Genomic DNA, 18,242 nt, shown 5'->3' on the forward strand with positions numbered 1-18,242 from the left:
GAGAATGAGATAACGTTGAGTCTGGATGACTCTCGTCAGGCTACTGGTCCAGTTGTTCACAACGTGAATGGTGAGGGACTCAGTAATGGCTATGCCGTTGAATGTTTAAGGGATGAAGTTCAGCTCTTGCTGAGATGACCATTGCCTGCCACCCCTCAACAGCCCCAAGCTGCATATTGTCCAGGTCTTTGCAGCTCAACTGCGAAATTTTGACTAGAATTGATCATTTCAGTCAGCAAAGGGTGCACCTTTTGACTTCATGATGGAGGGAAGGACACCACCAGAGCAATTAGTTGAAAAACTGGGCACTTCAAAGTTCCTGCTGATGCCCCTCCCCATTGTTTCATTAGGGCTCCTTGGTGCTACATCAATAGCTACCTTGATGTTAGAAGCACATCTGGAATTCAGCTTTAAGCCTACATGGTCTGCTGGAGCCAGGAATACATACAAACATTCCTAAGCAGTGTTTTTTGGATTTTCATTGCCATGTTAATGTAAGCTAACTTGTGACACTAGTAAAGATAATTCAGCAAATAGCAATCAATTTACCCAGACTCGCATTTTCCTGAAACTTGCCCATTTAGAATGGGTGAGTACAAGAGTTAGATACCCTCAATAATTAGATTTTACTCTAGCAATGGTGCAGCACGTAAGTTAGCTCAGTCATGAAGCATACTTAGTGCTCAAACTTATACCCAAGTCAAAGCATTACACAGGGCAAAAGAATATTAATGTATTATCGAAAAAATACACCCATAATCTCATACAACTTTGCCTTTCACAAGGCAAACATCCATCACAAAACATGGGTGTTAGCACAACCCTTGCATTGAAATAGGCAACGGTATAGCAGATTTAATGGTCTATGAATCCACAAAATTGCAACTGGTGCCTGATCAACGGAACAGAAAGCAGTGCATAAACCCTTTAGGGCATTAAAACCGTTGGAACTCATTACGTCACCCCCCTCCACAAACGAATTGCAAAATTGACAGCAACTGTCAGATCAGGGGCTGTTTAGCACAGGGCTAAATCGCTGGCTTTGAAAGCAGACCAAGCAGGCCAGCAGCACGGTTCGATTCCTGTAACAGGCTTTTCACAGTAACTTCATTTGAAGCCTACTCGTGACAATAAGCGATTTTCATTTCTTCATCTACTGAACTTTGTTGATACAAGGGGTGTAACTCAGTACAACCAGTAGTTTTTGGTTCATGTTTGTTTGCACATCAAACCAAATTACTTTTTAAAAGTGCAAGTATGGTAAAATCATCTCCATTTACAAATCTCTGGCGTTGTCGAAATCTACAATGGGGGGGGTGCTCTGGAAGAACAGGCTATTTCCCCGCTGCTCACTTAGAAAATTGTAGCTGGAAGAGGGATGTGTTGTTTTACAAAGATCAAGACAAGTAACAATGACTCATTTAATTTATTTTATTAAAAACAATATTCATCCAACACATTTATGTACAAAACAGCTAATGCTAAATATTACAAGCTTTTAGCATTTTTACTACTTTTAGCTTTTCTAACTTCCTCTATCAAGCCTTTTAAATACTGAATTTCTTTCGCTAATGAATCAGCTTTCTCTTGCAGGGTCTTATTCTTTTCCTCCAATACACTACATTCTACAACTATAGCACCATGCTCTGCTCTCTTCTTCTGTCTATATCGTGTCGCTGCACTTTTGTTCTGCTCCATTTTCTTCAGCTTTTTCTCTGTACCTCTCGGCTCTCCACTGACTTTTACTTTTGACAAACTGCCTACGCTATCTGCACTAGGACGATCGTATGGTTTTGGCCTTGTGGGACTACAGTCACCTGGTGAGGACGCACTAGTTTGCGGGGACCCTTCAGACACGCTTTCTAGTGAGGATCCACTGTTCTGTGGTGATCTTTCTGACACGGTTCTGTCAGGAGATTCAACAGGGGAGTGAGGGGGACTGCTCCCAACTCCACTGTCAGAGTCCAATAATGGGCCTTCATCCACTTCCCTGCTGGAGTCCTGCAAAGGCCAAGACTGAAGCAATCCCTCCGCATCTGAAACACTAACTTCCTTCTCAACTCCAAAGTGGAATAAATCATCGGGGGAGAAAGTTAAAGATTCTGGGGTAGCGGTTGGGGTACCAGGGGCCAGCTGATCAGACCCTGGGGGCGAATTTGGGACTGGCTCAAGGTCAAGACTCAAGCCAAGGTCAGCTACTTGTGGTTTGGCTGGCAAGGAATCAAAAGGCAATTCTTCCAGAAGATCACGGGAACTGTCCATGTCCAAGACAGCCAACAACTCCTCTGAGGAGGGAGAGCCATTCTCATCCACCATTAAGGTATCAAAGAAATCCACCTTCTCTAACATCCAGTCCAAGCCGGTGAATGCATCCCCTGTGAAAGCAAGAGGGGGAAAAAAATCATTAAAAGCACTCACTTAAAGATCCAATATTCAGAAGATTAAATGCGGCAATACACTGCAGGGGCCAGAGTCTAAATCCAGCATAAAACAATACTCAGGGACCACTCCCGAGATGTGCGGCAAAGTAAATGCTGATTTATAATCTGGAACACATACTAACCAGTCAGGTGTAAAAATAAACACCACCCTGGAGGCAAAGATAATGTTGGGAAACTAGTTTTATGGACTTGCACAACCAGGTGTACAAGTAAAACATACATTGGGTTGGGTTGCAAAATAAAGCACGTCAGCCAACTACCCATAACTTGTGTCATTTTAGTAACCCTGTTAACTTACCCACAATATTGTCCGTGTCCAGTAATGAGTCAACACAAGGGCACTGGGAGGACACATCGCTTTCCTCATCGCTCCCAAATGGGAGTGGTCTGAGGCACGATTTCACCGGCCCGGCCTCCTCCAGATCTGCGTGCAGGAGACACGGGTCCCCGTCAGCCGTCAGAAACGGCGAATCGAGGAAGGACACAAAGTCCTCCATCAGAGAGGAGAACGAATCTGGCGAAACCGACATCTGTCTGTATTTTTAAACTGAGATGCTCTTCGAGGAAAAACAAAGTCTTCAAGTCGAGTATTTCTGTGCTGTCGACTGCAGCGGAGCTGAGGGGTCCATTGTGGAGCCTGGGAATAAATCAGAACAAAAAAAAAACCCATTAATTTACTTCTATGTTTTGCACTGTAACATTCAGAAAAACAAACTGCACACCTAAAGCATCCAATGTCACTAACTCCATGTTTGCACCCAGCAATGCAATTTTAAAATACCACAAATCCAGATTTGAAAATAAACTCAAGTCAGATCAGCTGAGGAGAGTGCACGCCTTCAGATGGAGTAAAACCCCTGGCAGCTTTGCGCAAGCCAAACCCCATTTCAAAATAACCCAGCCATTTAATTATACAGGATGGACTACGGGCAATTTGCTCCAAGGGCAGGGATATCGCCAGCAGCCACAACACTAAGTTGTTAGCCACTGATGTGTCACATTCCAAGGCTTAATAAAGCAATCTAGTCAGGAGGGAGCAACCAGCCCGCCAAAGAGTTAACCAGGAGCTGGCTCAGCCACACCCATCACAGAATAGCGGAAGGACACTGGGCTTCTGCTTCACTGCTCTGCCACGTTTTACTAACAAGCAGTGGCGCCATTTTCACCCAGCAACAAAACCCATTAACCTTCTGCTGACTTAAATCCACCCCCACCCGCTTACAGGGACCAGATGGAAAACATTACCCAGAACACAGGATTTGGGCGGGTTGAAAGAGTTGCAGATTTATCCACCATCTTACACCATATAAACATTGCCTCTGCCAGCTGGTCGATATGAAATATTTCTTCAGACGTCTCAGACATGCCGACGACAACCCCCACCGTAACTCCAGAACAGTCGTCCGTCTTAAGCACATCTTTTGACCTACCGTCCCAATTTTACCATTTAAATCTCCATCCTTTCAAACTCGCAACCCATTCTACCTTCCGAGAACAAATTGCAAAATCCCAACAAAGGGTTGACTGGTAACACCCTTGTACATTTCAGTTCAAATTTCACAAACTCCTTTATTTGCATAACAAATTCAGCCATGATTATTTGCAAATATATATATTTTTTAAAACTCTATTCCAAATCTCCAAGTTATTCTCAGAACAATTCAACTGCTATAATTATGATTTAATATACATTATGCAATTAATGCAATTAAAATAAAACAATCAATTACATTTTTATGTAGCTTATCTATCTATAATACATGTAGATTGTATATTATACACATCTATATATATGCACACACAAATATATAACAGGTTAATATAAGATTGCTAATTAGTGTTAATATGTACAATAATTGATTTGCCGAGACCGATTTTAACATAGACGCCATTCCCGCCCACGAGGTACCCGCCAAACCTGCCCATTTTGATCCGGGCGAGGTTTATTATATATTTTTTTTAAGTCCTTCCCTTTACAAATGAGGATTTAAACTTACGCCATTTTGAAGCTGGTGTGCGCTTTGGGTGCCCAGTGCGGTGCACTGATGCGACGGGGCCGCTGCTGCTTCTCTATTGAGCCGCCATGCCGAGACCCGGGACGGGGAGGGAATCGGACCCTTGACTCCAAAACAGCAGCGGCGGCGCAGCGACGTAACTCCGATTCTGGAACACGGGCGAGCGCGGCAGGAATGAGGCGGAGCGCTCGGTGCCGCCCTTTATATAGCTGCGGTCTCACCACCCCACGCACACGTCGTCACTCACTCCGCCCTCACGACGTCATCACAATATAGTCCCGGCCCCCAGGAAGGGGGGGGGGTTAAAAAAAACCCGCCCATTCCTTCACGTTCACTTTAAAACGATCGCGGGCGGCGATTTTTTTATTCCCCCTCCCGAATACCGTCGATTTTTCTCGCATTTAGGAATTTTTTTTCCTTTTTAAAAAACCAAGAGGGGGAAACCGTTGGTGTGAAGCGATTGGTCCGATTTGCGATCACGCGCTGGGCAGGTCCAGGGGACGGCCCCGGATTGGACAGCCGACCCGGTTCACGTGATGGAAGGGCGCCGATTGGCCGGGAGGCGGGCACCGCGGTGACCAATACTGGGCGCCCAGCCCAGTCACGTGGCCCTGCTGGGCAAGTTTATGGCTAATTTCTGACTCATTTGGTGAATTCTTTTGCTGCTTTGCACAATAAGAGGCACAATGAATGCTCTGGTAGCCAGGGTAGAGGGTTCAAATCCCAATGGGGGTCAGTAGCTGCAGGGGTAAGATTTCCCAGCTTCAGGGTAAAGTGGGTCTCATTGGGTAACTCAAAAGCGACAGTACAGGTTTGATGGGCTGAATAGCCTCTTTTCCCATTGTGTTATCCATAATGCTGGTTAGCAATGTATTTTTTAATGCGAATAAAGAACGTTTTTCTGTAATGGATATGGTTCAGCAGAGCTAGGCTGCATGCTTAAAAACTGGAAGGAACTATGGTTTCATTTATTATTGTCACATATTAGCATACAGTGAAAAGTATTGTTTCTTGCATGCTGTACAAATAATGCACACCGTACATAGGGAAGGAAGGAGTGATTGCAGAATATAATGTTACAGTTAAAGCAAGGTGTGGAGAAAAGATCAACTTAATACGAGGTAGGTCCATTCAAAAGTCTGATGGCAGTAGGGAAGAAGCTGTTCTTGAGTCGGTTGGTACGTGACCTCAAATTTTGGTGTCTTTTTCCTGACGGAAGAAGGTGGAAATGAGTATGTCTGGGGTGCATGGGGGTCCTTAATTATGCTGGCTGCTTTTCTGAGGCAGCGGGAATTATAGATAGAGTCAATGGATGGAAGGCGTGATGGACTGGGCTACATTCACAACCTTTTGTAGTTTCCTGCGGTCTTGGGCAGAGCAGGCTCCATACCAAGCTGTGATACAACCAGAAAGAATGCTTTCTATGGTGCATCTGTAGAAGTTAGTGAGAGTCGTAGCTGACATGCCAAATTTCCTTAGTCTTCTGAGACAGTAGAGTTGTTGGTGGGCTTTCTTAACTATGGTGTCGGCATGGGGGACCAGGACAGGTTGTCGTTGATCTGTACACCTAAAAACTTTAAGCTCTCGACCCTTTGTAGTTCGTTCCCATTGATGTAGACAGGGGCATGTTCTCCACTACGCTTCCTGAAGTCAATGACAATCTCCTTCATTTTGTTGACATTGAGGGAGAGATTATTGTTGTCGCACCAGTTCACCAGATTCTTTATCTCATTCCTGTACTCTTGTCTCGTCATTGTTTGAAATCCAACCCACTACGGTGATGGCATCAAAAAATTTGAAAATCGAGTAGATGGGGAATTTGGCCACACAGTCATAGGCGTATAAGGAGTATAGTAGGGGGCTGGGGACACAGTCTTGTGGGGCACCGGTGTTGAGGATGATCGTGGAGGAGGTGTTGTTGCCTATCCTTACTGATTGTGGCCTGTGGGTTAGAAAATTCAGGATCCAGTCGCAGAGGGAGGAGCCGAGGCCAAGGCCACGGAGTTTGGAGATGAGTTTCGTAGGAATGATGATGTTGAAGACTGAGCTGTAGTCAATAAATCGGAGTCTGACATGTATTTGTTATCTAGGTGTTCCAGGGTAGAGTGCAGGGCCAAGGAGATGGCGTCTGCTGTGGACCTGTTGCAACGGTAGTGGATCAAGGCAATCTGGGAGGCTGGAGTTGATTCGTGCAATGACTAACCTTTCAAAGCACTTCATGATGATGGATGTCAGAGCCACTGGACGATAGTTATTTAGGCACGCTGCTTGGCATTTTTTGGTACAGGGATGATACCCCCGCCAGCTGATCCGCACAAGACCTGAGTGCTCATCCGGGCCAGTGGCTTTCCGTGGGTTGACCTTCAAGAAGGCTGCTCTGACGTCTGCAATGGTGATCTCAGATACAAGTTAATATGAGGCTTCTGGGGTGGAGGGCTCGCTCTCGCTGACCACTTGCTCAAAGCGTGCCTAGAATGCTTTGAGCTCATCAGGGAGGGGTGCGATTGGAGCCGCCGATTTTACATGCCTTGATCTTGTAGCCTGTTGTGTCTTGCACACCTTGCCATAGACTGCGGGGGTCCATGTGGCTATCTTGGGACTCGAACTTGGTCTGGTACTGTCTTTTGGCATCTTTGATATGGACTTCTTAAGATCATATCTGGCTTTCTTGTATAGGTCAGGGTCGTTTGACTTGAACGCCTCAGACCTAGACTTCAGCAAGCAGTGGATATCCCTGTTCATCCAGGGTTTCTGGTTGGGAAACACGTGGATTTGCTTCTTTGGCACACAGTCTTCTACACACTTACTAATGAAGTCAGTTACTGTAGTGGTGAACTCGTTCAGGCTGGCCGCAGAGTTTTTAAATACTGACCAGTCCACTGACTCTAAGCAGTCCTGTAGGAGATCATCCGATTCTTCAGACCAACAATTCACGACTTTCTTTGACGGATGCTCCCGCTTCAGTTTTTGCTTATAAGCTGGGAGCAGGAGCCTTGTGGTCAGATTTGCCAAAGTGTGGGCGGGCGATCGAGCGGTAGGTATGTTTAATATTTGTGTAGCAGTGGTCCAGGATGTTTGGGCCTCTGGTGGAACAGGTGACGTGTTGGTGGTAACTTGGTAGTGCGCTCTTGAACTTGGCCTGATTGAAGTCCCCAGCCACAATGAACAAGGCCTCGGGGTGTTTCGTTTCAAGGTTATTTGTGACTATGGTCAAACAAAAACTGGACATGCAGGAGCGGTGCTCCATCTCTATTATGGGTAAGAACCTGGTCAGCAGGTGTGAGGCATGCTCTCTGTTCCTGTACATGGCGCAGGTCTGGTCCATGTTCCTCACTCCTCATTTGGCAGAATGCCTCATCACCAGAACTTCCAGACGAACACCAGGATTTTGCTCAGCTAATGGACCTCCCCATCAGATCCTTCCTATATCTCACCTCCTCATGTCGCCCTCCAGTTGACTGGTGGGGAAGAGACCATTGTTCACCTTCTGCAATATGCCTTTACAAAGACGGTCTGGGAGTGAGATGAGTTGTTTTTTGTCACGGTTACGTTAAACTTGTATAAAATGCCGGTTCAGCCTCAACTGGAGTATTGCATCCACCCCCTAGGCGCCACACTTTAGGAAAGCCATTAGATAATACAGAAAAAGATCCACCAAAAATGGTTCCAGTGATGAGGAACTTTGGCTACGTGGAGGAGAGGAGGTTTGTGTGAAGCTTAAATGCTAGCACCGACTAGTTGGATTGAATTGACCTCTTTTGATGCGATACATCGCTATGCAAATTGTTATGTCCCCATTATTCACTTGCTGTGGTCCCCTTGTGGAGGCATTGGAGCCCAATAAACTCATTTTGAAAATGTGGACTCTTTTTTTTTTTAAATTCATTTACAGGATGTGGGAATCACTGGCTGGGTCAGCATTTGTTGCCCGTCCCTATATACCGTTCAGAAGGTGGTGGTGAACTGCCTTCTTGAACCGTGCAGTCCCTGAGGTGTAGGTACACCCCCAGTGCTCATAGGGAGAGAGTTCTAGGATTTTGCCCCAGCGACGGTGAAGGAGCAGCAATATTTTTCCAAGTAACGGTGATGAATGACTTGGAGGGGAACTTCCAGGTATCTGCTGCTCTTGTCCTTCCGGATGGTAGTGGTCGTGGGTTTGGAAGGTGCTGCCCATGTTCCTGCAGTGCATCTTGTAGATGGTACACACGGCTGCCACTGTTCGTAGGTGGTGCAAGGATTAGATGTGGAAGGGGGAGCAATCAAGCGGGCTGCTTTATCCTGAATGGTGTTGTTGGAGCTGCACTCATCCAAGCAAGTGGAGAGTATTCCACCACACTCCTGGCTTGTGCCTTGTAGATGGTGGACAGGCGTTTGGGGGTGGGGAGGTGTCAGGAGGTAGGATTCCTAGCCTTTGATTTGCTCTGGTAGCCACAGTATTAATATGGCTAGTCCTGGGCAGCACAGCGCAGTGGGTTCGCCCTGCTGCCTCATGGCACCGAGGTCCCAAGTTCGATCCCAGCTCTGGGTCACTGACCTTGTGGAGTTTGCACATTCTCCCCGTGTTTGCGTGGGTTTCGCCCCCACAACCCAAAGATGTGCAGGTTAGGTGGATTGGTCACGCTAAATCGCCCCTTAATTGGAAAAAAATAATTGGGTACTCTAAATTTATATTTTAAAAAATATGGCTAGTCCAGTTCAGTTTCTGATCAATGGTAACCCCCAGGATTCTGACTGTGGGGGCTTCAGCAATGATAATTGAATATCAAGGGGCAGTGGTTAGATTCTCTCTTATAGGAGATGGTCATTACCTGGCACTTGTGTGGCGTGAATGTAACTTGCCACTTGTCAGCTCAAGCCTGGGTATTATTGTCCAGGTCTTGCTGCATTTGGACATGGGCTGCTTCATTTACTGCAAGGAAAGAGTTACAATGCTGTTAACTAATTGGCATAATGAGGTCAGGCACATTAACTGTAAGAACAAGAAAGAAAAAACGGCGGTATAATCTTCTTCTAATCTGGGGAGATTACATATCTAATTTTGTTCTCTGAGCTGCACTTCCAGAAAGGAATAAAATGTTCTGCTGCCCACCCCTCAATCTAAAAGTGTGGCGAAAACCCTCCTGCACACGTAGAAGATCCCAGGAAGCACAGAGTCCCAAAATAATTCCCTGCTCTGCTTATAATGGTGCCACGTCCTATCTAACCTCCACCTGACACACTAGAACAGGCACGTGGAGCCTAAAATTAATACCTCAAGCAAAGGTCAGCAGTAGACTGCACAATTGTCAAATCTGCCTATAAACGGTGAATTTATCACTCTGAAAATGACTAGCTGCTCGCACACACACACACACACACACACACACAGGTGCTTTTCTGTACATGTGGCATTTGTGGGTGACGTACGTTAAGCTGGAACAACGTCAAATCTCTTGATCTTTGTCTTGGCTTGACGAACAACATGCTTGTTCACATTCTGTTTCTATGGGAACCCTGCAATCGATGATTAAACCTCATTTGAGCAGCAGTTGGATACCCTTACTGACCCCGTTTTGGCTCTTGGGCCAAGCAGCACGGTAGCACAGTGGTTAGCACTATTTCTTCTTGCATTGTGGAAAGCATAATTGCTTCACAGCTCCAGGGTCGCAGGTTCGATTCCGGCTTGGGTCACTGTCTGTGTCGGAGTCTGCACGTTCTCCCCGTGTGTGCGTGGGTTTCCTCCAGGTGCTCCGGTTTCCTCCCACAGTCCAAAGATGTGCAGGTTAGGTGGATTGGCCATGATAAATTGTCCTTAGTATCCAAAATTGCCCTTAGTGTTGGGTGGGGTTACGGGGTTACTGGGTTATGGGGATAGGGTGGAGGTGTTGACCTCGGGTAGGGTGCTCAAGAGCCGGTGCAGTCTCGATAGGCCGAATGGCCTCCTTCTGCACTGTAAATTCTATGATTCTATACATCTCCAGAGTCCCAGGTTTGATTCCCGGCTTGGGTCACTGTCTGTGTCGGAGTCTGCACGTTCTCCCCGTGTCTGCGTGGGTTTCCTCCGGGTGCTCCGGTTTCCTCCCACCAGTCCCGAAACATGCGCTGTTAGGTGAATTGGACATTCTGAATTCTCCCTCCGTGTACCCGAACAGGTGCCGGAGTGTGGCAACTAGGGGCTTTTCACAGTAACTTCATTGCAGTGTTAATGTAAGCCTACTTGTGACAATAAAGATTATTATTATTATTTACTTGGCAGGCAGCAGACTAAACAAATAGAATGTCACTGAGTACTGGTGACAACAATGGTGGATCAAGTGGATTATAGAGAGATCTGGGTCTAATCTCCTGTTGTTTTATGCCCTACTTCGAAATATGCGTCATAATAATATCTATGGTAAAACAAAAATGATTTCAGTTATGAATATGAATTCCTGATCATATTGTAATAGCTACAACACAAAAGATGTCAAACCCTTTTATGAAAGTAATGATACATAGTTGACAGCAATAAAGCTGCAGTTTAACCTCAAACTTTAAATAGCATTTACATTCAGAGCAAGAATGTGAGGGTGTGTTGTTAACACCCATGCTGCTGAGTGAGAAGATTGTGGGTTTTGGAGAGCGCACCCAGTGCTGTACTGAGAGAGTGCCGTAATAACCAAGGTGTTTTAGTGAGATGTTAAACCCTGTCTGCCTAGTCAGGTGGACATAAATGATCCCCCGAACACAACTGGTCCTGGACAATATTTATCCTTTAAATAGTTATCATTTAAAAAATAAATTTAGAGTGCCCAATTCTTTTTATTCCCAATTAAGGGGCAATTTAGCGTGGCCAATCCACCTACCCTACACATCTTTTTGTGTTGTGGGGGTGAGACCCACGCAGACACAGGGAAAATGTGCAAACTCCACACGGACAGTGATCGAGGGCAGGGATTGAACAGGGGCCTTTGTGCCGTGAAGCAGCAGTGCTAACCACTGCGCTACCGTGCTTCCCCTTAAAATGGTTATGACGTTATTTCATTGCGGCTTATAAGCTCAATGGGCACAAACAGATTGCGCATTTCCTATATCACATTCGTGATGTTGGGGTCAATCCATCTCAGGTGACACTGAAGTGTGCCTGGGGTGTATGAAATTTCTGGATCAGACATCACCTTTCTGGCGGTAGAGGCCGATTTACGAGTAAAATCCATAGAATCCATACAGTACAGATGGAGGCCATTCGGCCCATCGGGTTTGCAGCGCCCCTCCAAAACAACACCCTAACCTAGGCCCATCTAACCCCATCTAACTTTTGGACTCTAAAGGGCAATATAGTATGGTCAAGCCACCTAACCTGCACATCTTTGGACAGTGGGAGGGAACCAGAGGACCCAGAGGCAACCCATGCAGACACGGGGAGAAAGTGCAAACTCCACACAGTCACCTGAGGTCGGAATCGGGTCCCTGGTGCTGTGAGGCAGCAATGCTGACCACTGTGCCACCATGCCGTGCCAAAGGAGCAGAATTAGGCTTTTCGGCCCATTAAGTCTGCTCCATCATTCAATCATGGCTGTATGTTTCCCATCCCCATTCTCTATCTTCTCTGTAGACTCAGTGTCATTCCTGGTTCACAGCAAAGAATGTGTCAGGCACTCCCTGCTTTCAGAACAATAGAGCAGTTCTTTCACTTCAGCAAGCAGGAGAGAGAGAGAGTCCCTTTCACTTCCAAGGTTTAAACGTTTCTACCCAGTTCTCAGTGACCATTGTCAGGCAGAAAACTGTCCCTGGCAAATCCACTGGTTGAACTCCACCCACACTGGTTCCTAAGGTCCACTTGATGCTGAAGAGCCTGGTTAAAAACAAAACCTGGGAACACAGTGTCCTGACAAGCAGGCTGTTTCAACCTTGAGTCTTCTGCTTATAGTCCCGATTATGGGTCCATGGACCAAAATAATAAAACAAAACAAAAGAAACCGGATCAAAGAGAATAAACAGGAAGGATTCTTGCAAGATAGAGTGGGTCAGAAGCATCCGTTCTCTTGATTGAGGGGTACATAAACAAAGGCATAGATTTAGGGTAATGGGTAGGAGAATTTTAGGGGAACTGTTTTCAACCAGAGGATGGTGGGGATCTGGAACACACTGCCTGAAAAGACAAAATCCTCATAATGTTTCAAAAGCACTCGGATATGCACTTGAAATGCTGTAACCTGTAGCAGGGTTTTTCAAAGTGCGGTTGTAACCTGCAGGTGGGTCATGGGCGGCTGTCAGGAGGGTTGCGGATTGATCAGTCACGCCGTTCCACAGCGGTCATGATCCCAGGAGAAGAGCCCAATAGCCGTGACCGACTTTTACATCGAGAATGGCGGAGGCTGCTTCCTTTTAAATGGAATAAATGAGGCTGTGAAGGTCTTTTGGCCAGAAGTTGTAGCAGAGAACAGGTCACACACACTGAACAAACACTTGATGTCAAGCACCCTCCATGCTTTTTGGCAGTGTTGCTTCCATTTTGCAGCTGCTGGCAAGCAAGGCAAGCGAACTGTGAAGATGAATAGTTTTCTAATAATTAAGAGACAGCCAGAGACTCAAATAGGTAGTTTACCTATTGGACAGGATCTCACAGCAAAATCTGCGAGAGAGAGCTGCTCAGGAGAGTCCAGGGCCGGATGGGGCAGTGCTAGTGTTACCTCTGTACAGAGCTCCAGGGCTCTGATTAACAGCCTGTAAAGAAGAAACTTAACTCTGGAACAAAGCAATATAAAGATGATTTCTTGAAGTATTGTTTTCTTGGGCGGCACGGGTTGTGCAGTGGTTAGCACTGTTGCCTCACGGAGCTGAGGACCCGGGTTCGATCCCGGCCCCGGGTCACTGTCCATGTGGAGTTTGCACATTCTCCCTGCGTCTCCATGGGTTTCACCCCCACAACTCAAAGGTTAGATGCAGGTTAGATGGATTGGCCACACAAAATTGCCCCTTAATTGGAAAAAAAATAATTGGATACTCTTAAAAAAAAATTTTTTTAAATAGATAATGTTTTGTCAATTGTGCCAGTGTAAATAAGGATGCAGAGCCCTTGTGTGTTCGGGAAGTACTGGCAAATGAGAGGAGGAGTTTCAGATTTTGAAAGAAAAGTGATGGGTTGAAAAATTCCTTTTGAAGTCGAGACTCCAGAGTTAGTTATTAACTTAGAGCTGGCTCAAAATGAAAAGACTATGCTGCTGCAGCTGAACTGTGATACCACATTAACAACATGCCAAAAGCCCCCTGAATGAGGCAAGGGAGGGGGGGGCTCTGCCCCCGACGATGTCTAGAGCAATAATTTCACTGATTCTGAAGCGGGATAAGGACCCCCTCCAGTGTGGGTCTTACAGGCTGATCTCGCTCCTCAACGTGACGCAAAGTTGTTGGCTAAGATACTGTCCAGGAGGGTGGAAGATATGATCCCGCTGGTTATCCATAAGGACCAAACAGGGTTTGTGAAGGGGAGGCAGCTAAACGTCAATGTGTGGCGGCTTCTTAATGTTATGATGATGATATCGGTGGCGGATGGGGAGGCGGAAATAGTAGCATCGATGGATACGGAGAAAAACTTCGATAGGTGGAGTGGAGCTACCTGTGGGAGGTGTTGAGGAGATTTGGGTTTGGTGAGGAATTCATTAGCTGGGTGAGGCTGCTGTATGGTGCCCCGGTAGCGAGCGTGGTGACGAATGGGAGGAGGTCGGAGGACTTTCGGCTGTCCCGGGGGACGAGGCAGGTGTCTCCCCTGCTATTTGCATTAACGATTGAACCCCTGGCCATGGCGCTGAGGGATTCGAAGAACTGGAGGGGGATTGTGCGGGGGGGGGAGCACCGGTTGTCGCTGTACGCGGATGATTTACTGTTGTACATCGCTGATCCGGCCGGGGATGATGCCAAAGGTGTTGAGGATACTTGGGGAGTTTGGGGACTTTTCGGGCTATAAGCTCAACGTGGGAAAGAGTAAGATGTTTGTGCTGCACTTGGGGGACCATGAGAGGGAGATAGGGGAGCTCCCGTTGAAGAGGGCGGAGAGGAGCTTTAGATATCTTGGCGTCCAGATAGCTAGGAGCTGGGGGGCCCTACATAGGCTAAACTTTTCGAGGCTGGTGGAACAGATTGGAGGAGGAGTTTAGGAGGTGGGATGTGCTGCCACTCTCCTTGGCGGGCAGTGTCCAGTCGGTTAAGATGACGGTGCTCCCGAGGTTTTTGTTTCTCTTCCAGTGTCTCCCCATCTTGATTCCGAAGGCTTTCTTTAGGAGGGTCAATAAGAGTATTCTGGGGTTCATGTGGGCGTGGAAGACCCCGAGAGTGAGGAGGGTATTCTTGGAGCGAGGCAGGGAGGTAGGTGGTTTGGCGTTGCCCAACCTGTGTGAGTACTACTGGGCTGCGAATGTGGCAATGATTCGTAGGTGGGTGATGGAGGGGGAGGGTGCTGCATGGAAGAGGTTGGAGGTGGCGTACTGTGTGGGCACGGGTTTGGAGGCACTGGTGACGGCCCCGCTCCCACTCCCCCGGCAAGGTATTCTACGAGTCCAGTAGTGGTGGCTTCCCTCAAAATTTGGGGGCAGTGGAGGCGGCATAGGGGGGAAGTGAAGGCCTCAGTTTGGACCCCGGTATGGGGCAACCACCGGTTTGCACCAGGGAGAATAGATGGTGGGTTTTTGAGTTGGCATAGGGCAGGCATCAGGCGGATGGGGGACCTTTTCCTCGACGGGAAGTTTGCGACTTTAGAGGAGTTGGAGGGGAAGTGGGGTCTCCCCTCTGGGAATACTTTCAGGTATATGCAGATTAGGGCGTTTGTTAAGCGGCAGGTGGCGGAGTTCCCGCTATTGCCGCCAAGGGGGGGTGCAGGATAGGGTGCTCTCGGGGACGTGGGTAGGATCTCGGCAATTTATCAGGTGATGCAGGGGGGGGAGGAGGCCTCGGTGGAGGAGCTGAAAGCGAAGTGGGAGGAGGAGCAAGGGGAGGAGATCGATGAGGGGATGTGGGCGGACGCCCTGGGAAAGGTGAATTCATCCTCTTCTTGCATACGGCTCAGCTTAATTCAGCTCTGCATAGGGCGCAAATGACTGGGGCCAGGCTGAGCCGGTTCTTTGGGGGTGAGGACAGGTGTGGGAGGTGTTCGGGAGGCCCGGCGAATCACACCCACATGTTCTGGGCATGTCCGGCGTTGGAGGGATTCTGGAAGGGGGTGGTGGGGACATTGTCCAAGGTGGTCGGTTCCAGGGTGGAACCGGGCTGGGGGCTCGCTATCTTTGGGGTAGCATTGGAGCCGGGAGTGCAGGAGGCGAGAGAGGCCGGTATTCTGGCCTTTGCGTCTCTAGTAGCCCGGCGCAGGATTCTTTTACAGTGGAAGGGACGCGAAGCCCCCGAGCCCAGAATCCTGGATTAACGACATGGCCGGGTTCCTCAAACTGGAGAGGGTCAAGTTTGCCCTGAGGGGGTTGGTACAAGGGTTCTTCCGGCGGTGGCAGCCTTTTCTTGATTTCCTGGCGGAGTGTTAGGGGGTGGTCAATCTCAGCAGCAACCCAGGGAGGGGGGAAGGGGGGCTGATTATGGGTTTGTTAAGGGGGTTTGTTTTTGCAACTATATGTTACTTTCTTTTTTGTTATTAATTTATTGCTTTGTATTGGGGGAGGGGCTTTTCTTTCTGTTTTTTCTATGCCTTGTTTATTTTATTGGGAGAAAATTTGTTGTTGAAAAATATGAATAAAAATTATTTTTTTAGAAAACATGCCAAAAGCCCAAGAGGCTGTCAGCATTCTGGTGTAGTATTTCCCAGGAGTATCCAGTGCTGAGCAAAACAAGTATTTTGTTGCTATTGCCCTTCACAACGACCACCGCGTGTGAGGTTGGATTTTCCATTTTCAAAAAGATGAAGACAGCACAAAGGAACTGGCTGAAGTCTGCACCTGATATGCACATTGTCCTCTCTCTTCCTTTGTACTCGATTCAAGTGAGAGCGTGAGAACCAAGCAGGCTCCCCTCTCGCATTAAAGGTAAGCAAATGTGACGTTGGTGCTGAAGGTCGCAGCCGGTTGGCGAAAGTGGGTCCCAGGGAAAACAAAGTTTAAAAAACATTGACCTACAGCGCTACAGATAAGGATTGCTGGAATGTGGCAATCCTGGGAGTTGGCAACCTTGAGAGTGGAAGAAAATATCAGTTTCACATAAACTATAATGTAAACATAAATAGTTTGTTTTGTTTCGATTGCTGGAAGCTTGCTGTGTACAATCCTACGTTATAACAGTGACTTTGCACCAAACGTACTTCATTGTAAAGTATTTTGGGATATCATGTGTGTATGTTTGCGTGTGTCTGTGTCTCTGTATGTCTGTGGGTGTATATGTGTCTGTTTTGAGGTCTGTGTATGCGTATGCGTGTGTGTCTGTCTGCCTGTCTATGTATGTGAGTCAGTACGTGTGAGTGCATACGCGTGTCGGTGTCGGGTGTCTCTGTGTATGTGTCTGTGTGTGAATGTTTACACCAGTCAAACATGAAGAAGCTGCCCCTTGGTGCCGATACACAGCTGCCTTTATCAGTCAACCTTCAGCAGTGGTCACTTATAATCTGTAACTAACTCTGCCTCTGCTGTAGTAATACCTTCCCTGCAGATATGGGGAAACTAATACACAGGAAACACTGCAAACCAACTTCAGGCCAGTCTGTGTCAGTAGAGAGAGCAGGGGTCAACTTTATTTAAAGGGAGGGCAGGGAAGGAGAGGGAAAGGAAAGGGGCAGGGAGCGAGAAGGGACAGGGAGGAGGGAAAGAATGGAGAGGGAGAAAAGAAACTCAAATAAATGGTACTATAGATTCGAATAGGAATGTAGCAGAATATTTAAAAATTGTAGAAAAAAAACATACGAGACAGGAGTACATTTTTGACAGGTGTAATAAAGAAACAATTCCGATAGCTGTGAAATTAAGCTGCGGATCATCCGTGATCTAACTGAATGGTGCAAGAGGCTGAATGAGTTGAATCGCTGCCTGTTTCTGCGAGTAGTTACGGCAGTGAATAACAGCTCCCCGGGAATATTGAAAACACACGAGCCTTGCAGATTGGTCTGAAATTAACACAAAAATGTTTGGAAAAGCCTCAGCTCCTTCCAGCTAATCACTGGGGACACATCACCACCAGCCCAACCTCCCTCCTTACGACCTATTTCAAGCTGAACCAGACTGGTGTCAATCTTGTCTGCCTCTCTCTCCTTTAAGACGCTTCTTAAAGAAACACTTTTGGCACTAATATGACTTGGTGTCTGACTCATTCTGTCTCGTAACCCTTTGGATGTACCTTTGGATATTTATGCTACATTAAAGACACTATATAAATACAATTATTGTTATTCTTGTAGGTTCTTAGTTTACTCAGTGGCCCAGGGTATGAAGTAGACCTCATGTAATGTTGAAACATACAGTCCCAGAAAGTCTCGAATTTGACCCTTTGTCTTTTCCTGGCTTTGTGGAATCCTAAAACTATGCGGTGCAGAAGATTGAGTCTGCGCCAATGTTGACTGATCTCAGCTAGGCTACTTGTTTAAACGATAGTTGGCCTTATACCAAGGAGAGGGCAAAATAAAATTGACAATGATTAATTATTAGCAAATAGGCCTCTCTGGAAAATGTGCGAGTGGGCCTTGAGTGCAGTCAGGAGAAGACTCCTCTTAATTTCATGAGATGAATTGATTCCTTCATCGCCTTCTCTTTCAGAGGCATCAGCAGTCTCGTGGGGGCAGGGGCCTAAATTTAGCAACTCCAGAATGTCTCTTTCGAGTTGCCATTTTGTGTATGTTGTAACCGAG

General features: G+C 46.9%; 1 protein-coding gene across 1 annotated transcript; it reads right to left on the bottom strand.

Moving 5' to 3' along the window:
* Positions 1–1,415: 1,415 nt before the first annotated feature.
* Positions 1,416–4,661, bottom strand: LOC119956398 (cyclic AMP-dependent transcription factor ATF-4-like). Its single transcript, XM_038783581.1, has 3 exons — positions 4,439–4,661; positions 2,740–3,078; positions 1,416–2,375 (listed from the first exon to the last, which is right to left on the bottom strand). Exons 2-3 carry the CDS (start codon positions 2,969–2,971, stop codon positions 1,489–1,491), a joined length of 1,119 nt encoding a protein of 372 aa, XP_038639509.1. The 5' UTR covers positions 2,972–3,078; positions 4,439–4,661; the 3' UTR covers positions 1,416–1,488.
* Positions 4,662–18,242: the final 13,581 nt, after the last annotated feature.

This window comes from Scyliorhinus canicula, chromosome 23, assembly GCF_902713615.1.
Source record: "Scyliorhinus canicula chromosome 23, sScyCan1.1, whole genome shotgun sequence".
NCBI lineage: Eukaryota > Metazoa > Chordata > Chondrichthyes > Carcharhiniformes > Scyliorhinidae > Scyliorhinus > Scyliorhinus canicula.